The sequence below is a fragment of the Neoarius graeffei genome, chromosome 14 (genome assembly GCF_027579695.1).
Source record: "Neoarius graeffei isolate fNeoGra1 chromosome 14, fNeoGra1.pri, whole genome shotgun sequence".
In the NCBI taxonomy this organism is placed as follows: domain Eukaryota; kingdom Metazoa; phylum Chordata; class Actinopteri; order Siluriformes; family Ariidae; genus Neoarius; species Neoarius graeffei.
This window is the reverse complement of record NC_083582.1, coordinates 48377610-48399744: the sequence shown is the minus strand read 5'-3', so window position 1 is coordinate 48399744 and position 22135 is coordinate 48377610. Positions and strand designations below refer to the sequence as shown.

At 41.5% G+C, this 22135-nt stretch overlaps 1 protein-coding gene across 1 annotated transcript in view; it reads right to left on the bottom strand.

Annotated features, from left to right (window-relative positions):
• cacna1g (calcium channel, voltage-dependent, T type, alpha 1G subunit) overlaps positions 1-22135 on the bottom strand; it is a 257996-nt gene that overhangs the window by 198491 nt on the left and 37370 nt on the right. Inside the window, exons 3-4 of the mRNA XM_060939888.1 lie at positions 11521-11618; positions 787-946 (exon numbers count right to left, since the gene is read on the bottom strand). Coding sequence (XP_060795871.1) covers positions 787-946; positions 11521-11618 — 258 coding nt within the window. The remainder of the gene's footprint in view (positions 1-786; positions 947-11520; positions 11619-22135) is intronic.

The window sequence follows — 22135 nt, the reverse complement described above, 5'->3', positions numbered from 1 at the left end:
ACCCCTCCCCCAACACCACCATCATGTATATTGGACAGTAGGCTAATGGGCCAAAAGAACCTGTTATTTCACAGTTTGTGACCCTGCCAACAATCAGCCAGATCAAAGGCAAGAGTATGGGCAAAACTGATGTGTTTTTTCTTTTTTCTTTTAAAATCTGGAAATATCGTAACCGACCAGCCTCCCCTGTTTGATAGACTACCAGCCGCCACTGCAGAATGTGATTGTCTCAGTTCATCTGATTATTTAATTAGCCTTTTACATTTTATCAGTGAAAATGCATGCATGTACATGTATGTCGCATAAGCTATAACACCTATCCTGTTTTAATGAGAGTCAACCTACAATCAATGAAGTCAAGTCAGTCTTAGTTGAGCAAGTCGGTAACGGTATTTCTTACTTTCACCATAAATTTTTATTTACATGACTTTGGTCTATAGCTGTCAAAGGCCTCAGACTTAAAACCGGTTACCGCTGTGACATCACGCACTCAGGGCTGGCTGGCTCAGCGGGGCAGCTCGAATGCCAACTTTGCGGTCGATTTTAACTCTCAAAAATATATATATTTTTATTCCCATTTATGCAGCATACAAGAGTCAAGGATGGAGATACTATCCACTCAGAAATGTATTTAAAAATAAAGGTTCTGCGTATCTCCTTTAAGCTAAGACATGATTATTTGTATTTTGTTGCTTAAATTACCATAGCCCTCTGTTACAGGATGTATTCATAAAGATTACAGTACTTCAGGCTTTTTAGTCTTCTAACTAATCACTGGACACTTACACGGAGAAGTTCACGGGCAGGAAGCAGCGGTTACGGAGCAGCCCGGCCCACAGCTGGACCCCAACAATCCCAAAGATGAAGAAGACAAAGAAGCAGAGCAGCAACACATTGCCCAGCATAGGGAGAGTGTCCAGCAGGAGAGTCACCAAGATTCTCATACCTGCACAACAAGAAGAGTACCTGCTTCATACATGTCTGTAAAAACAAGAACAATAAAGCACACAAAGGAAAAGCCTCAACTGAACACACGCCCTGTAAAAGCTCAATAAGTGTACAATGCTCTGTATTCTAGCATGTCCTTGTTTATGGGGGATTATTGTAGACCACATGTTTATGCTAGGTCATAAAATTCTTAGCAGAGCAAATATATCCACTGAGCTGTGTCTGCAAAACGTCTTCTGGAAGCCTTGTGTGTGTGTGTGTGTGTGTGTGTGTGTGTGTGTGTGTGTGTGTGTGTGTGTGTGTGTGCGCGCGCTCTGGGTGGATTTGTGAAGCCAGGTGAGTAGAGCATAAACGATGACAATCATTTCTCTTTGGGCTGGGGGAGGAACGGCTGGAGAAGCGTAATACGACATGAGCTCCTGGCAGCCTCCATTAAGTGAGGGGAAAACTGCAGCGTACTGTAACTTACACTTTTGGATTGATATGAGTGAAAATAAGCAGAATTGTGTTATCAGTCGCCAAAATAAATTTTAAAATGACAATAATGGATCCAAGTGGGTTTATCGAACCCATTTCTGTGCTATCTTGCCATTTTTTAACACAGACAGCAATTTAATTTCAATGGCCTGTAATGTAACAGAAATCAAGCCATTTTCTGTGGGCTAGTTGCCTGTCCATGTATTTACTAGTTAAAAATGAATTTAAAGTAAAATAAATAAACAAATAAATATAAAAAAGATTACTAAAATAACCTCCCAAACATCAGTGGCACTCTATCAAAGCTAAACTGCTGTATTGTAATGGAAGATTTATGCACTCTGCTCATTAGTGACACCAAAACACTTAAGGCATTCACCCAAATACAGCATTTCACTGAGCATCTCACAAGCACTGAATCATCGGCATTAATTATTTCCTTTGAATAGTGTTTTTTTTTTCTTTCTGAGAAAAAAAGGCGATGCGAAAAATTCTCTGCGAATTTTTATATAACAGCATAAATATGAGGGGGAGATAATATTCCGTGAATTAAATGCCAAATAAGGGGAAGGAGTTTTACTTTCTGAAAAATAATACAGTATTCAATTAATTCCCAAACAAAGAACCAAATTCAAATATTAAATCCATTTTTCAAATTATTTAATATTTAAATTATTGTTTAACGTTATACAAATATGAAATAATTCAGTTATACGGTACAGTATGTTCTATAGACGACTAAAAATTGACCACATTTTTTGAGAAATGAAAAATAGCTTTTTAAAATGTGTACTTGCGTTTGATTTTACATCAAGGAAAGGTAAGTAGTACTGTTTCAGTTCCTGAGTAGGCTGTATTGATTCTCATAAACTGGTTTCAGTTTTCCTGACTATGCACCAGTATCCCAAAAAGGTTCACAAAAGCTCACATAAGAAAGATTCAGGTAGAGAAAAGTTTTAATCGTTAATCTTGGCTATTTATTGATCTTCTCATATGCTAGGGGAAGGACTGCCAATGGAAAGATGCTATCTCGTATCTCATTTTTAAAGAAGAGATGATCTATCACATTATAGCACTCTGAATACTAGTCTATAGGCACGCAAAGGTTACTCCTGCTTTCATTTGGCTTTCAACTCTTTCCCTGGAAACCCATTGCTACAAAACATATTGGGAAATACTTTAAAAAGGTCCTTTAAATACCCTTCCCTAGCTTATACATTCCCTTAAAAAGCCATTCCAGGAGACAGGCCTGTGGAGGTCCCAGTGCAGCAGTGGGAAGATACACATGGGAGATTCTGCACTTTCGAGTCATTCACATGTGCCAAACAGTTTAATATCAAATGCACAGGGGGAGAAGGAAACATTAGCATTCTGGGGTCATGGCCACTTTAATCACCCATGATATACACACTGTATATATCTTCTGCCAGCGTGAAAAAAAAAAAAAAACCTTATGTAATTAAAACTTTCCTATGAACGCGTCATTTAAGTACACAAAGGAGTCCATGTACAGCAAAAGATCCAACTCGCAATATTAAACAGTTCAATCTTTCAAATACTAATTCGATGTGGTTTGGAAAAGGACAAATCTGACTACTGTTGCTCCATTTTCTCTCGAAACAACACACATTAAGAAGGGTGAAAACGAATGTGCTCATTGTTCATAAACTGTATACCAACAGTAATTATATATTGATTCATACATTCACAGACTTCTATAAATCACGCTTTCTATAGGTCAGTTATCTTTGTCGAAACATCAATTGCCCAATTAATTGCCTGTGCTTCTCACAGGACTCTTCTCTTTTTTACTTCCAGCTGTAGTTTCTTGTCTTCACCACAACTACTGTACACACACACACACACACACACACACACACACACACACACACACACACACACACACACACAAAGAGGCAAACTATTCTTTTTTTTCCTTCCTTGCCAGATGGAAAGGTTCTCAGGGCATCTGGTTGAGACTAGAGCATGAGGACTGGTATCTCATGGGAAGTAACAAAAAGTGGGTATTTTTGGTTACATGTAAGCAAGCAGTCAGCTGTGAAACTCACAGGACAAAAAAAAATTATTAATTACATTAATTAATTCATATGAATGTAAATTGTTGTATGATGCATTTATAGTGTTCATTCACGAGGATACTAGTGTTTATATTTTGGGAAATAAGCCAACTAAATTCATTAGAAAAATATCACAAGCAGGTGGAAACAAATAACAATTGTATGAGCAGATTAAAAAAAAAAACACCACAACCCAGTCCTTTGCACATCAGTTGATGCTGATGGAACTATCAGAGCCAGGATTAACAGGCCCTACTGTATGCATCTTTCAGAGTGGAAGGATTCACATTTTATGCTAATAATTTATTTTTAAAAAATTTAAAGAATCATTTGGGGCGGCACGGTGGTGTAGTGGTTAGCGCTGTCGCCTCACAGCAAGAAGGTCTGGGTTCGAGCCCCATGGCTGGCGAGGGCCTTTCTGTGCAGAGTTTGCATGTTCTCCCCGTGTCCGCGTGGGTTTCCTCCGGGTGCTCCGGTTTCCCCCACAGTCCAAAGACATGCAGGTTAGGTTAACTGGTGACTCTAAATTGACCGTAGGTGTGAATGGTTGTCTGTGTCTATGTGTCAGCCCTGTGATGACCTGGCGACTTGTCCAGGGTGTACCCCGCCTTTCGCCCGTAGTCAGCTGGGATAGGCTCCAGCTTGCCTGCGACCCTGTAGAACAGGATAAAGCGGCTAGAGATAATGAGATGAGATGAGAAAAATCATCTGGTTTCAGCCACATCCACTCCAGGTTGGCGGCATGGTGGTGTAGTGTTTAGCACTGTCGCCTCACAGCAAGAAGGTTCTGGGTTCGAACCCAGTGGCCGACGAGGGCCTTTCTGCGTGGAGTTTGCATGTTCTCCCTGTGTCTGCGTGGGTTTCCTCCCACAGTCCAAAAATATGTAGGTTAGGTTAATTGGTGGCTCTAAATTGACTGTGAGTGTGAATGGTCAGCTGGGATAGGCTCCAGCTTGCTCCCCGTGACTCCGCACGGGATAAGTGGTTACAAATAAAACAAACAAAAACACTCCAGGTTTTAATCTAAACACACAGTCTGTTGCTCTGGCAATTCTGGCCTTGTTATCTTTACCTCAGACCGAAACACCTAGTTACTATCCAACTGTCAGCGAGTAATTGGGCTTTTATAATCCCATTATGCAACACCCCTTTCATTCAGCATAGGTGGTATAAAACCCTAATGTGCAAATATATTATATCTATATCAAAGTCTGTGTTTCGCTGAGTGTTACGTCCTTTTATTACTGCTGTACCCTCATCTCTATAATCCTACAAACTGATCACCTCATGGCTCAGCTGTTCTCTCTCTCTCTATATATATATTAAAATGCTCTTATTTCTTGCCTCAATCTGCATGTCCACTGCCCCAATTACGGTCAGGCTTCCTGCCATTCCATAACTCCTGCAACATGCTGACTGTGGCATTTTTTTTTTTCACTCAAAATTATAATAGCTCACTAGTGGATGACCAGAGGATTTTCCAATCAACCTTCAACTGTCCTCCAAGTATACACACATAGCTAAATCTAGCGTGCATGTTATTGTAGTGAAGTCCAATATTTACAGACAGGCGAATCCACACTTTTTGCAGATTAAGCCAGAGAACTCCCTCGACAGGCATTTGCAGACCAGGCAAACACGTTAAAGCTTTCTCTTGTATGCCCACAAATAAAAGCTTGCTCGGCTTGCATTGCACACTGGCATTTTGATTTGTGACTGGCAGGTTGCTTTACACCATCAATCAAGCTACAGAAACTGGCAACAGCAGCAGAACAGAGGACAAGAAAAATATAAAGGTGAAAGTAAAGACACGGAGAGAGACTAAACTCAGGGAGTCAGAAAAGCCCTTAGGAGCATCTTAGGAAATGGAACAGGAAGAGCCTTTCAGTTTTTTAGTGGCGTGAATTCCTATGGGGGGCGGCACGGTGGTGTAGTGGTTAGCGCTGTCGCCTCACAGCAAGAAGGTCCTGGGTTCGAGCCCCGGGGCCGGCGAGGGCCTTTCTGTGTGGAGTTTGCATGTTCTCCCCGTGTCCGCGTGGGTTTCCTCCGGGTGCTCCGGTTTCCCCCACAGTCCAAAGACATGCAGGTTAGGTTAACTGGTGACTCTAAATTGACCGTAGGTGTGAATGTGAGTGTGAATGGTTGTCTGTGTCTATGTGTCAGCCCTGTGATGACCTGGCGACTTGTCCAGGGTGTACCCCGCCTTTCGCCCGTAGTCAGCTGGGATAGGCTCCAGCTTGCCTGCGACCCTGTAGAAGGATAAAGCGGCTAGAGATAATGAGATGAGATGAGATGAATTCCTATGGGTAGTATAGTAGAGATTAACCATTTAGCTTTCTATTTTCCTGCCAAGGGATTTAATGTTATTCAAGCACTGCCTCTGTTTTGAGTTGGACAGCCAAATGATGGATGGTGTGAGTTTGCCTCCTATTGCGCTGTCCCATCTTTTGATGAGAGATCTTAAAATAAGTAGAAAAATGACAAATTGGACTCATGGGAAACCCGACAACTCCCGATTTTCAAATACTATTCCACAGCAAGTGGCATACAAATTATTTCCAAATTAATTCCACCATTAAGCCTTTAATTAGCCCAAGTGATTCTTGAACAGCAAATAAGGTTGCCTGCTCTCACTTGGCTGGCCTCCACACCTTTGAATGACACCAGTATTAATTATGTAGTAGTACACAGAAGTGGCTCTGCTCTGCTCACTCTTTTAAATTCTTCACTCATCACACTTATGTGTGCTACGTCAGGACCGCTGGGCTTAAAGTGACACTGATTGTCTCTTTGCTTGAGTAGGACGTGGTAGTGTCTCATACTGTGCTAGACAGCTGGCAGGATTGAGACAGGCACAAAGTTTATAAGCAATTTACTCTACATTGATGGAGCACAGGTGAAAAAAACTCGGGGCTCGATCAGTATCTAGTGAGCCAGACAGATGAAAAATCAGCTCAAGGACCTTAGTCAAAATCCGAGCTGGGTCACAGCATTTTAAGTGGGCTTTACTATGATTTAATCTAATTGTTAGCGCCCATATTTAGTGCCCTCGGGAGGAATTAGTCACATGAAACTCTTTTGAAACATGACGTTCCTGAAATGCTGTCAGACATTCAAAACTGTTTACACTCAGAGCTGTTTGTGTTGGATTGGGATGACTATTTGGATGCAGGTGTCATCACTGCTATGTAATGTTTCATCATTCTCCGACATTAGGCAGAAAGTAGGTGTGGCTAATGTCTGTGCTGGTACATTTTAAGTACATTTAAATAAAGTGATTTTAATAAGGAAAGAAAGCAATTTCAAAATTAAATAAAATTATAAGTAGAAGTGTTCACTTTAACTGAATAGGTAAGATAGCTGATACCTAGCAGTGTACAGTGGTGCTTGAAAGTTTGTGAACCCTTTAGAAATTTCTATATTTCTGCATAAATATGACCAAAAACATCAGCAGATTTTCACACAAGTCCTAAAAGTAGATAAAGAGAACCCAGTTAAACAAATGAGACAAAAATATTATACTTGGTCATTTATTTATTGAGGAAAATGATCCAATGTTACAGATCTGTGAGTGGCAAAAGTATGTGAACCTTTGCTTTCAGTATCTGGTGTGACCCTTTTGTGCAGCAATAACTGCAGCTAAACGTTTCCAGTAACTGTTGATCAGTCCTGCACACCGGCTTGGAGGAATTTTAGTCCATTCCTCCATACAGAACAGCTTCAACTCTGGGATGTTGGTGGGTTTCCTCACATGAACTGCTCACTTCAGGTCCTTCCACAACATTTCGATTGGATTAAGGTCAGGACTTTGACTTGGCCATTCCAAAACATTAACTTTATTCTTCTTTAACCATTCTTTGGTAGAACGACTTGTGTGCTTAGGGTTGTTGTCTTGCTGCATGACCCACCTTCTCTTGAGATTCAGTTCATGGACAGATGTCGTGACATTTTCCTTTAGAATTCGCTGGTATAATTCAGAATTCATTGCTCCATCAATGATGGCAAGCTGTCCTGGCCCAGATGCAGCAAAACAGGCCCAAACCATGATACTGCCACCACCATGTTTCACAGATGGGATAAGGTTCTTATGCTGGAATGCAGTGCTTTCCTTTCTCCAAACATAATGCTCCTCATTTAAACCAAAAAGTTCTATTTTGGTCTCACCCATCCACAAAACATTTTTCCAATAGCCTTCTGGCTTGTCCACGTGATCTTTAGCAAACTGCAGACAAACAGCAATGTTCTTTTTGGAGAGCGGCTGCTTTCTCCTTGCAACCCTGCCATGCACACCATTGTTGTTCAGTGTTCTCCTGATGGTGGACTCATGAACATTAACATTAGCCAATGTGAGAGAGGCCTTCAGTTGCTTAGAAGTTACCCTAGGGTCCTTTGTGACCTCGCCGACTATTACACGCCTTGCTCTTGGAGTGATCTTTGTTGGTCGACCACTCCTGGGGAGGGTAACAATGGTCTTGAATTTCCTCCATTTGTACACAATCTGTCTGACTGTGGATTGGTGGAGTCCAAACTCTTTAGAGATGGTTTTGTAACCTTTTCCGGCCTGATGAGCATCAACAACACTTTTTCTGAGGTCCTCAAAAATCTCCTTTGTTCGTGCCATGATACACTTCCACAAACATGTGTTGTGAAGATCAGACTTTGATAGATCCCTGTTCTTTAAATAAAACAGGGTGCCCACTCACACCTGATTGTCATCCCATTGATTGAAAACACCTGACTCTAATTTCACCTTCAAATTAACACACATACTTTTGCCCCTCACAGATATGTAATATTGGATCATTTTCCTCAGTAAATAAATGACCAAGTATAATATTTTTGTCTCATTTGTTTAACTGGGTTCTCTTTATCTACTTTTAGGACTTGTGTGAAAATCTGATGATGTTTTCGGTCATATTTATGCAGAAATATAGAAAATTCTAAAGGGTTCACAAACTTTCAAGCACCACTGTATATTTAGGGCATTTTTTAGTTAGATGAAGTGAGAGGAAGTGCTTGCTTGCCATTGAAGCTCTTTAACAATCTGTGTAACAATGCTATATTTTATCTCTATAACCTATAGCTCTGTATTTCAGCTTGCAAGGAAACATTACCTGATTGTCACTAAGTGTGTCATAATGCTGTATAATTACAAGCTACAATGACTTATTTTTACACATCTACCTCGCTATTATTCTTAAACCCATCCAAGTCCTACCTTCATAACACTACTGTAATAATGAGACTACTCATGAGCAATGTTCCCTCTAAATTTATTCCTTGCTGAGCAAAACCTATTTCTGTTAGGCTGACACTCCTGCCATTTGAACAAAAAATATGACCCACACGCTCTGCGGCTGCTCTGTGGCTGCTCTGCCCGGTCGCTGTTAGCTGGCTAGCCTGGGAAGACAACTCTCTACAGCCCTGCTATACTTACAATATGAAACAGGTGATTCAACAGTTAATGTGGCTAGCTAGCTAAGCATTATTTGTGGTTGGAACTAAATTTGGGTGGCAGTAGGATGGCCAGTTTTGACACAAGTTATTATTTTGACTTTCAATAAATAAATAAATAAATAAATAAAAATAGTGTAGTGCTGGTTTGAGAGTTAAAGCTATACGGCCTTTCAATTTCATAAAATCAGTGAAATTTAGTTCTCTCTGAAATTTGGTCATTGTGATATACATTTATTTCTACAATATCTCAAAAAAAAAAACCCACAGGCCATTCTGTGACTGGGAAGTTATTTAATTTGAGGGGATTCCCGAGCTAATAATGTGCATGAAATCACTCACTTTGCACAGTCAAGCAGACAGGAAGTCCGTTTGCGCATGCGCAGGTTTACCTTCTTCTTCTTTTGGGTTTTATGGCAGCTGGCATCCACAGTGTTGCATTACTGCCATCTACAGGTTTACCTTTGACCGTACACTGACAGTTACATCATTCTGTCGCTAAACAAACGGCTGATCACACCGAGGTGCTCGCTGACCACCGATATTTATTAGTTTGGTCCTGCATTTCCTTTCCTTCACAACATAACGTCTTTTCTTCTCGCTTTCCGTTACTGTAGTCGGTCTTTCACATTTCATTCGCGTCCTCCATTTTCCTCTCCTGTTTCAAATTTGTATTCCGCAATGCCTTGTGTGAACGGGGAAAGCCCACCACGTGATGCATGACGTAGTATCTTGAATTGGGTCACAGTGAAGCAGGAAAAAAAAACAGCGGAGAATTTAGGGCCATGTGGCCCAAAATTCATTAATTGTTCTATTAAAAAAAAAAAAAAACTACCAAAATTGAAGTCTGTGATTTGAATTCAGTAGCTTTCAGTCCACTAAACAAAAATAATTGGGTGTCAGGGAAAATTCTTTTTATGACCTACACCTGAAAAATCTGAAAGGCAGTCTACCTTTAAGTGTACCTGTACTGTACTGCAATCATCTGCCAGTTACTCCAGGTTATTAACTTTTTATGCACATTTTTTTTGTGCCAGTGTTGTGAACAGATTTAATTTTTTGCCACATGTGGGGTGAATGTAGACAGATTAAGAACCCCTGATCAGTAACCCAGAGCCTTAACCCACTGAGCCACCATGGCCCCACTCATGAGTAGTTACGCATCCGAAACTGCAAACTACCGTACTATACACTGTCAGAAATAGGGGTACAGTAGGAGTCCGTTTTTGTCCTCCAAGGTACAATTTACACTAATGTACCTGCTGGGGCTCATTATTAGACCTCAAGGTAACTATTGCCGCTTTTCCACTACAAACGCGGCTGAGTTGGGCTGAGCCGTGCTGTGCTGAGTCGAGCTGAGCGGGGCTGTTGGAGTTGCATTTCGACTACAATCGCGCTGAACCGTGCTGGCTGGAAGTGGGTGGACACATTGGGTGGAGTTAGCGAAAGTGGGTGGACGTCACGTGATGTCGTTAAGCAGTGCAAACAGTGACATCAGTGATCTTTTAAGCGGTAGTCTCACGACCCCGAATAGTAAACAATAAACATGGAGGACATGGAGTCGTTAGTGTTGCTGGTCTTGGTGCTGTGGCTTGTTGTCACCGACAACGCCAACAGATACTGGCAAGAGCGTATAGATGAGGCGAGGCGCATAAGGCTTCAGAAATTCTCGTAATTCGTAATTCTTCTCCTTCCGGGTTTGCGGTGTTTACAGATCCCAGCGTGCTCGCGGGGCGTGTGTGGGCATGTGAGGACACTCCTCCTCACCAATCAGTACACAGGGGAGTGTCTGCTCACGCCCCCAGCCTCACTCGGCACGGCTTGGCTCGCTTCAGCCCCACTCCAAAACGGTGCGAGTTTTAGGGGCTAAGCAGGGCTGAAACGAGCTGAGTCGTGCTGGTTTTTGGTAGTCGAAACGCGAGCCGTGTCGGGCTGAAGTGAGCTGAAGTGAGCTGAAAAAGGGTAGTGGAAAAGGGCCATATGTGTACCTTTTTAGGGCCAAAATGTTACATATATGTCCCCAAGCAGTATATAAAGAGTACAAATAAGTACCTGAGAGGGAACTGCCCCAGTGACAAGCCATTGTACCCCTAAAGGTACAATAATGTACTTTATGTTCTGAGAGTGTATACTGTTCCTGTATTCCAAATTACTATTTAGACATACTATTTAGTATGTAGTAGTTAGTAAACAAAGCTGATGCGAAAAATCTTTCTACCGCCTTAGACTTTACATGTAAAGGCAAAACACTTTTTAGTCTTTAACCATAGTGAACTGAACTGAAGATTTAATCTATTAATCTCTAGCCCCTAAATTATGGAGAGCAGTGAACGGAAATAGCTGCTATGCCTCTAGCTGGGAGGGGGGGAAAAAAAAAAAACTTGCTGGTTGGCTAGTTGGCTAGCTAGCTGTTTGTGAGGCATGAAACGACTACTATAGGTTTCTGAGCAGATTCATTAAATGTCATTCAGATCCTATCCCATTACCATAGAGCTGAAATTGTGCAACTATGTTATGAAACACTGACTGCAGGGTAAGAGAGGTTGGTAGCATCAGTACTCACTGGGCACTCGGTTGATCGCTCGTAGAGGCCTCAGCACTCGGACAGTACGAACAGCAGAGAAACTGACATTCTGCAGGTTGAGTGAATATTCCAGCATCCTGCAAATACAAAAACAAACAAACAAAATCTGTAACAAACCGTCTCTGACAGAAAGCTGTGGCAGACCTAAAAAGACTTAACGATTCCGCTGATTTATATGCGAATTATGAACTGGATGACTTTCAAAAAGTAAAATCATCAGGAATAAGTGTCAGTTTCTGTTAGGGATCTAATTCAACATTATCACGTATAAATGTTGCACACACTCCGGCAAGGATAAAGCAGCCAAATAGTCATAGTGTGATATCCTATCGCCAAACATAGCTAGTTCCAACTAACTCATATAATTTTTTTTTAAATTAGCAAATGAAAACCCATTTAATGTGAGCAGCTACAGAGAGCAAGTGGACTGAGGTGACGATGGGTATAATGGGCAGCTGTGTTGGTAATATTAGGCTGGCCAGTGTTTCTATATAGAACTGTGCTGTGTATTCAGATGCTGTCTGATCTCCTGGATGTTACATCGACCAAACCTACAAAATCAACAGATTGCTGCTACATAGCCTGTGAAGATAAACTGGTTATTGATTTCTAACCCAGACAACTGAGCGCAGATCCTTGAGGATCCTTGGGCGTCTTCAAAACTCTTTGTAGGGCCTTCCCTGGAGTTACAGTACCAGTCAAAAGTTTGAACCCAGCTTCTAATTCTATGTTTTTTCTTTATTTGTATTAAATAAAAGCTACTTCATGTCTTAAAGTAATGATGGATGTTGTTTCTCTTTTCTTATTTGAGTGGTTCTTGACATAATATGGATTACTACAGTTGTGGAATAGGGCTATTTACTGTATTTTTATTATTTACTGTTTGATGGTAACTTGCACTAATTAACTTTTGACGAGGCACCTGTTAATTAAAAAGCATTCCAGGTGACAACCTCATGAAGCTGGTTAAGATAATGTCAATAGTGTGTACGGTACAGTGTCATCAAGGCAAACGGTGGCTACTTTGCCAAATCTAAAATATGAAACATTTACTGTTTTTTTAAACACTTTTTTCTTTACCACATAAATCCATGTGTTATTTCATAGTTTTGATGTCTTCAGTATTGTTCTACAATGTAGAAAATAGTCAGAATCACTCTTTACAGCTTTTCCCACTTTTGTGTGTGGGGTTGCTGCCATGTGGACCCTATTGATCCACATGTCATATTAATTGGAGTATAGTTTTACACCAGATGCCCTTCCTGACGCAAACCTCCCATTTCCAGGCTTGGGAAACAGCCATTCATACACGCGCGCACACACACATACACACACACACACACACACACACACACACCTTTGGACAATTTTAGAGTACCCAGTTAATCTAACTGCATGTCTTTGGACTGTGGGGGAAACCAGAGTACCCTGAGGAAACCCACACAGACACGGGGAGAACATGCAAACTCCACACAGAAAGGCCCTCATCGGGCACTGGGCTCGAACCCAGAACTTTCTTGCTGTGAGGCGACAATGCTAACCACTACACCACCATACCGCCCCAGAAAATAGTCAGAATACAAAAAAAAAAACCTATGAATGAATAGGCATGTCCAAATGTTTCATTGGTACCGTAGGTCTTGAACCATCCAAGTGTAGTTCCTGAGTTTCTGTGATAGCCCAGTTCAGAGAGTGCTCAAGAAGTCAATAGTGTGTTTCATGAGCAGAGCTGCTGCCAGATGGAAGAGGACAGTGCTTATTTCCTGGGGCCTCCACATACTGTATTCCACATTGATGAAGTAAATGAGCATTTTATGGAGCATACTTGTTGTAAGAATGGTTCTAACTGGTCATGAAATGAGTCAATATGACAGAATAAAGCTGGGCTCCCTTTTTTGGATGAACAGATCTGCTATATCTACATCAAGCAAGACCATAGTCTCTCCCTTACGCTTAAAAACTGAAGCGCTAAGGTTACTTTTCTTTACACTATATGGCCAAAAGTATGGGGATACTTGACCATCACACCTGTATGAGCTTGCTGAACATCCCATTCCTCAACCAAGGGCATTAGTATGGCATTGGTCCCCCCCTTTGCTAATATACCGTATCTGTTCATTCTATTGTTCTATTGGGCACTGTTTTTTTAGCATTTATTCTTTGCACAGTTCTTATCAGGGATTTAGTTCCCCCTCCAGCTTGTATTGTCGTACAACCCCGATTCCAAAAAAGTTGGGACAAAGTACAAATTGTAAATAAAAATGGAATGCAATAATTTACAAATCTCAAAAACTGATATTGTATTCACAATAGAACCTAGACAACATATTAAATGTCGAAAGTGAGACATTTTGAAATTTCATGCCAAATATTGGCTCATTTGAAATTTCATGACAGCAACACATCTCAAAAAAGTTGGGACAGGGGCAATAAGAGGCTGGAAAAGTTAAACGTACAAAAAAGGAACAGCTGGAGGACCAAATTGCAACTCATTAGGTCAATTGGCAATAGGTCATTAACATGACTGGGTATAAAAAGAGGATCTTGGAGTGGCAGCAGCTCTCAGAAGGAAAGATGGGAAGAGGATCACCAATCCCCCTAATTCTGCGCCGACAAATAGTGGAGCAATATCAGAAAGGAGTTCGACAGTGTAAAATTGCAAAGAGTTTGAACATATCATCATCTACAGTGCATAATATCATCAAAAGATTCAGAGAATCTGGAAGAATCTCTGTGCGTAAGGGTCAAGGCAGGAAAACCATACTAGGTGCCCGTGATCTTCGGGCACTGCATCACATACAGGCATGCTTCTGTATTGGAAATCACAAAATGGGCTCAGGAATATTTCCAGAGAACATTATCTGTGAACACAATTCACCGTGCCATCCGCCGTTGCCAGCTAAAACTCTATAGTTCAAAGAAGAAGCCGTATCTAAACATGATCCAGAAGCGCAGACGTCTTCTCTGGGCCAAGGCTCATTTAAAATGGACTGTGGCAAAGTGGAAAACTGTTCTGTGGTCAGACGAATCAAAATTTGAAGTTCTTTATGGAAATCAGGGACGCCATGTCATTTGGACTAAAGAGGAGAAGGATGGCCCAAGTTGTTATCAGCGCTCGGTTCAGAAGCCTGCATCTCTGATGGTATGGGGTTGCATCAGTGCGTGTGGCATAGGCAGCTAACACATCTGGAAAGACACCATCAATCCTGAAAGGTATATCCAGGTTCTAGAGCAACATATGCTCCCATCCAGACGACGTCTCTTTCAGGGAAGACAATGCCAAACCACATACTGCATCAATTACAGCATCATGGCTGCGTAGAAGAAGGGTCCGGGTATTGAACTGGCCAGCCTGCAGTCCAGATCTTTCACCCATAGAAAACATTTGGCGCATCATAAAACGGAAGATACGACAAAAAAGACCTAAGACAGTTGAACAACTAGAATCCTACATTAGACAAGAATGGGTTAACATTCCTATCCCTAAACTTGAGCAACTTGTCTCCTCAGTCCCCAGACGTTTACAGACTGTTGTAAAGAGAAAAGGGGATGTCTCACAGTGGTAAACATGGCCTTGTCCCAACTTTTTTGAGATGTGTTGTTGTCATGAAATTTAAAATCACCTAATTTTTCTCTTTAAATGATACATTTTCTCAGTTTAAACATTTGATATGTCATCTATGTTCTATTCTGAATAAAACATGGAATTTTGAAACTTCCACATCATTGCATTCCGTTTTTATTTACAATTTGTACTTTGTCCCAACTTTTTTGGAATAGGGGTTGTATTTTAACTTATACTGTTTTGTTATAGAGTGACTTCTGGCACAAGAATTTCCCTCGGGATTAATGAAGTTTTATCTTATCATATCTTATCTTATTACAGCCGTCACTCTTTTGGGAGCACTTTCCACTGGATTCTGGAGCCACAAGAGCATTAGTGAGGCTGGGTACTGATGTCGGGAGAGGAGGTCCAGCACGCGCTCAGCATTCCACTTCATTCCAAAGGGGATCGATAAGGTTGAGGTCATGGTGCCGTGCTGGCCACTCATTTTCACAGCAGCCTTAGCAATCCATAGCTTCATGGAGCTCATTTTGTGCACAGGGGCACTGTCATGCTGGCACAGGTTTGGGCTTCTTAGTTCCAGTGAAGATAAATCGTAATGGTACATCAAACAAAGACATTTTGGACAATTCTGTGCTTCCAACTTTGTGGCAACAGTTTATAAAATGCTCATGTATGGATGTGATGGTCAAGTGTCCACATACTTTAGGCCATACAGTATATTGTATGGAATGATAGCAAGCTCTAAAACATATTGCATGTTTTGATGTTTTCTTTCTGCAGAAATCATATTATTCTGTGTCCTGAAAAATCAATATTTTAACAGTATAATCAATATTTTAACAGTACAATCAGTCTAGGCGGCACGGTGGTGTAGTGGTTAGCGCTGTCGCCTCACAGCAAGAAGGTCCTGGGTTCGAGCCCCGGGGCCGGCGAGGGCCTTTCTGTGTGGAGTTTGCATGTTCTCCCCGTGTCCGCGTGGGTTTCCTCCAGGTGCTCCGGTTTCCCCCACAGTCCAAAGACATGCAGGTTAGGTTAACTGGTGACTCTAAATTGACTGTAGGTGTGAATGGTTGTCTGTGTCTATGTGTCAGCCCTGTGATGACCTGGCGACTTGTCCAGGGTTTACCCTGCCTTTCGCCCGTAGTCAGCTGGGATAGGCTCCAGCTTGCCTGCGACCCTGTAGAAGGATAAAGTGGCTAGAGATAATGAGATGAGATAATCAGTCTAGATAGTTCCTATCTAGAGTGTTTATATTGTTTGTTTTTTTCAATCATTCTATTTTTATTTATTGCATTGCCTGTTTGCACCGTGGGTCAGAGAGGACTGATATTTCATCTGTGCTGTATGTCGAGCATGTATAGCATATTTGACAATAAAGTTGACTTGACTTGACTTGAAATGGCAATGAACTGATAGAGTGCAGACTAAGAAACAGGTACTGAATAAATGCTAGAAACATTATTATAAATATTAAATGAATACTGTTTGTATATGAAACACAGTAGCGCAGTGGGCAGCATAGTCACTTCACAGCTCCAGCGTCCCTTGTTTGATCTTGAGTTCGGGTTTCTGTCTGTCCTCCTTGTGTCTGTGTGGGATTCTCCAGGATCGCGGGTTTTCTCCTGTCTCCCAAAAACATGCCAGTAGCTGGGCTGACTATTGGCTAAGACAAATTGCCTGTAGTGTTTAAGTGAGCGTGTGTGTGTGTGTGTGTGTGTGTGGTGTTCGTTCCTGGAATAAACTCCAGATCAGAATAAGCAGTTACTGAAAATGAGTGAGTGTGAGTGAATACAGTAAACTCCCAATTTTTCATGCAGTGAAACAGTTGTATATTCATTCATTATACCACAGTTATGTATTTTGGTGATATTGCGGATGTTACAATATAATTAATGATTCATTTTGGTATGGTTTTCATTGGGTTTGTTTATTTACGGTAAAAGAATGTGAGGACAAAAACAGAATGTGATTAATAGGTTTAAGCATTATTAGCATCACACAAAGATATTATATTTCACAATCATTGTGACTTTGCATTACAAAAAACAACAACGAAAAAATAGATATGTGGCTTTGGGCCCTGGTGTGTGTGTGTGTGTGTGTGTGTGTGTGTGTGTGTGTGTGTGTGTGTTGCAAAGTTGACTTGGAGCACCGATAACCTAGCGTTAGCCTTGCACATGTGCTATAAATTCAGTTGAATCTTTTAAATTTAGTCAAAGAGGAGCATCCAGTGGGGGTCAATGTAATGTGATCTCCAACAATACACACATGCTAGCATACACGCACATATACACGTAAGCACACCCACACGCACGCACAGCTGCTTCACACATGTGAACTTTGGAAGGAGATGCATGAAAAAATTCCCTTCCTTCGTCGCCATCAAACAGGGGATGCGGCCTCCGTGTGTGCGTGTGGTGTGTGCGTGTGTGTGTGTGTGTGTGTAACATCTATAATTCCAGATTTCAGTTAAGTCAACACGTCTGACAAAACTAATTGGCTATGTGACAGGTATGTACCTAAAGAAAAAGTGAACGCAAACTCAACAACACGAACTGCAGCTAAACAATGGAAGCTGTTAAATGATGGAAGATGATATGCACTAATGCTATCTGTGTGCTGCACAGACCTCAGATTGAAGGTATGTTAAATACCCAAGATTATCTGTGGATTCAGTGATGATGGTGATGTGCAAACAGTATGAGCTCCATTAAGCAAGCAGAGCTCAGAGGAAATGTGTTCCGCTTTTGTTGCTCCTTAAATCTGCAGAGCAGCTTTTGAGAGCACTGATTGGGTCTGATGGAAACCAGCTGGTAGCTGGAATAGAAAAATAATAACAGTGGTGACTAGGGCTAAAAACGGAAGGATGGGGAAGGACTAAACATAAAAAAATATCAAAGAGGGGGGAATGCATGACGTTTTTGATGTCAAAAGATCTGCCAGAGTGGCTGGAAAGTACAAACTGAACAAAAACAGAAAGAAAATTTGGAGGACTGTGGTTGGGATAGAGAGAGAAATAAAGGAGAGTACACGCTTGGCATTGGGGGGGGGGGGGGGCAAAACTTGCGTGAGGACACTTCACAAAAGCTCCAGCAGCCAAGTCAGGCGAACACGAGGCAGCCAGATCAGAGCTAAACAATACGAACATGTGTCTATATGATTGTTCACCTCATCAGCATGCGTTTACATACAACAAGTTCCACATATACATTATAAGAGCGCAAATGAACACTGAACTCATGAATCATGACACACACAGGTAAACATGACCGGCTAGTCCGGGGCTGAGGGCCAGTAAACACCTGGCTTGCTCAAGTCTTATCTTTGTATATGGCACAGAACTAGTGAAGGATGGCACACTTTGCCAGAATCACATCCCTTTCCTGACAACTGTCTCCACACAGTCAACAATGACTGCTCTCAGCGTACACAGTGCGAGCAGAAAGGGCACTATAATAGGAAAAGTATGAAGGAGGAAAGGGACCAGCATCTAAAACAGGTCTGACCTTCAGAAATCACTTTGATTCAATCCCCAAATGGGTGCAGCAGTGTTCCTGTTCTGTTCTGCCCTGTTTGAACAAGCATCATGAAGAAGGAATGGAAGAAAACATTGGACTGGGCTAGAAATCGTACACTCTGTCATGCCACAGCCCTTTAAGTGACACGAAGAGACAGGATAACTTTTGACTTAATGTCTTCTTCTCTTTATCTGGGAGTTGTGCTGTCTTCAAAGCAGCACCCCTGGCTGCGGTTCAAACAGGGTTGAGTGCCTTCTACCACCTGGCAGGTTAATGAAGCACGTTTCCGAGGCAGTTCACTTTGACACAGTCACTTTCAAACGGAGGTGGAGATAAAGCACATGCTCTCTCTCTCTCTCTCTCCTCACATTTCCTTTTCCTCGTCAGCCTTCAACTGACAGCTCTCTCATCTGCTTCACGGATAGTTTTATACAGCACATCTTAGTCCACGATCAGGAGAGTATGATAGTAGGCACGTACAGTAGATGCTCTGTTTTGGTCATAATCCAAGGACAAGTGACTGGATATTTTTAACCATCTTCAGCATATCTGAAAGAAATGCAAGGGCTGAGCCGGTCAATGCATCCATACCGTATGCAGTACGTTATATTCCATCTGGGTTTTTTTTTTCTATCATCCATAACTACCTCGCTCAGTGTCCTAATGGAATAGGACTGATTGACTGATTATAATCAAAAGTAGATGAGCTGCACAGGGATGATCATTCACTGGACTGAAATCGGAAGACGCACGGAGACGAAAGAGGAAACTCAGTTCTGCAAGATATTTCACATATACAGAATTTAGTCCATTTGAATCAAAACCTGCTGTGTTTTCTTCACTGGTGTGAACAATCACACTCACACACAGACAAAAACAACCACCTTGAGTGTCTATGATCAAGGCTGTCTCGGTCTGTTTCCAGTCAAACTCTAATGCGATTTGATTGCTCCGAGAAAACGATTCGGTCCTGAATCTACCTGATTTGAGGACGTGAACTAAACAACATGCTGTGTATTTTGAGATGCAGACGGCATTTTTCGGTAGAGTTGAACTGCTAAAATGAAGTGTAGTGCTTCAGAAATGCCGTGTGTTCTGGATATTTGGACCAACAAACAGAAATGAGAATATAAACAGGGTGATACACAACATTTTAACCTGTATCATTATATAGTACTTTATAGTGCCAGCTCCATGTTCTTCATGCTTGGGTGATTTCAGTATGCACTCGGCATGTTTACCTTTTTTCATTGTTGTATTTCGGTAAACAAAGGAAAGACTCTTTTTTTTTTTTTTTTTTTACTTTTTGGTATGTTTAATTATATGCAGTGTAAACTAAACCACTAGCAACCAAACCATCCATTATCTGTATAGCCTAACCTAGCTGACTATGGGAGAGAGGCGGGGTACACCCTGGACAAGTCGCCAGGTCATCGCAGGGCTGACACATAGACACAAGCAACCATTCACACCTACGGTCAATTTAGAGCCACCAATTAGCCTAACCTGCTAGCCTGGCAAGCCAGACTAAATGTGAATATTTAGTCTGGCCTCGCTCGTAGACATTTCCGATGGGTGGGGGTGGAACAACCCGTTGTCTTTCAAACTGTCTCTGTGCGTATAGGCCAACACTCTGACCAATCAGCGCAACAGTGACTGTGACATAGTCAGAGCGACAGAAAGCAGTGGGGGAGACCTTGAAATAAATAATTTTTCAAAATGCGTATTAATTAATAAACAGGTTCTAGATATTAAGAAGTTTGGAGATAATGACCACAAGTTTGGAGTCTGTACCACATAACTTATTTTTTTTTAAGTGTTTTTCAAGGGTTTGCTTAAACTGTTTTTGAGAGTTTTTATTTAGTGGTGTTTGGTGAAACAATTTCCCTTAAATTTAAAATAACGGGAAAATAAGAAACAATCAAAAAGTAATGTTTCAAAGCTGTTTATTAATTCTTCGTACTGCACAAACTAGCCCCATCCTTTTGGCTACGAGCGGAGCCAGCTGGTAGATCAGACTTTTGCCATAGCCGGTCGGCAAAACAGCGAAAACGTCCTTCTTGAAAAGGAATGAGCGGAGAGCCTCTTCCTGCTCATGTTTCAACGAAAACTCCAAGTCTAATTCTTCTAAAACTGATTCCAAAGCGGAGTCAAACGCGCGCTGTTCACTAGTGGTAGCCATCTTTCCTGCTGTGCTTTCTCCAGCGTCGCGCAGCTTTGTCGTCACTCCTGCAAAAGCCCGCCCAAAGAATCCAAACAAAAACCTTGCGTTCTGATTGGCGGGCACGATTTGATGCCCGGGGTGTTTTTGTTTATATGGTGCGAGGCTAGACCCACTTGCTAGGCAAAAATATTTTTGGCTGCTAGGTCTAGTTTACTAGGCTACTAACCTGCATGCCTTTGGGGGAAACCAGAGCAAACCCACACAGACAACATGCAAACTCCACACAGAAAAGCCCTCGGCAGCCGTGGGGCTCGATCCCAGGATCTTCTTGCTGTGAGGCGACAATGCTAACCACTCCACCACCGTGCCGCCTTAGCAACCCAACCATAATTTCTAATTTGAACTCAGCAAATGTACTAATAGGTATGAAAGCTCCCTTACACAACAAGCGCATCATGTTTTCATGTATTTTCTCCATCTTCCTCTGGGTGTTATTTAATCTCTGTCTGTTATAATTCTGTTTTGACACATTGGTAAAGGAAAGACATGTTTTGAACGAAGGAAATGAAGGAACTTCATCCAAGGCTAGCAAGTATATGACAAGAAAGGAAACCAGCTCCGCTCTGTGTGCTTTGGTCAAACAGTACTTGACCACAGGGCAGAAAATAAATAAAGGAGTAGGACCTTTTACTGGTATTTTTCTTGAGAAAATATTCGATGGCCTTTGTTCATGATACCTTTGTCCTTGCCTCATTCTCCTGAAGAGGCATTTTTCAACATATAACGTGTCTAGAAACATTAATAAATCAGAGAGGGCAGAGAGTATTTTTAGTGTGGACTTCACTGCTTCAACTGTGACTGAATATTATAGTGACACAGCATTTTATTTCATAATGAACAGGCGGAGTGGACTAATCGAATACTTGTTTTGTAAAACACCTAAAGCATGAGATTACTCGCAATGTGAAAATTGAGTTTATTTAAGGATATTTTTTAAAGGTAGACTGCCTTTCAGATTTTTCAAGTGTAGGTCATAAAACGAATTTTCCCTGACAATCAATTATTTTTGTTTAGTGGAACGAAAACTACTGAATTCGAATCACAGACTTCCAATTTTACTATTTTTTTAATAGAACAATTAATGAATTTACGGTCACATGGCCTTAAATTCTCCGCTATTTTTTCCTGCTTCACCGTGACACAATACAAGATACTACGTCATGCGTCACGTGGTGGGCTTTCCCTGTTCACGCAAAGCATCGTGGGATACAAATTTGAAACAGGAGAGAAAAATGGAGGACGTGAGTGTGCAAATGAAATGTGAAAGACCGAGTACAGTAATGG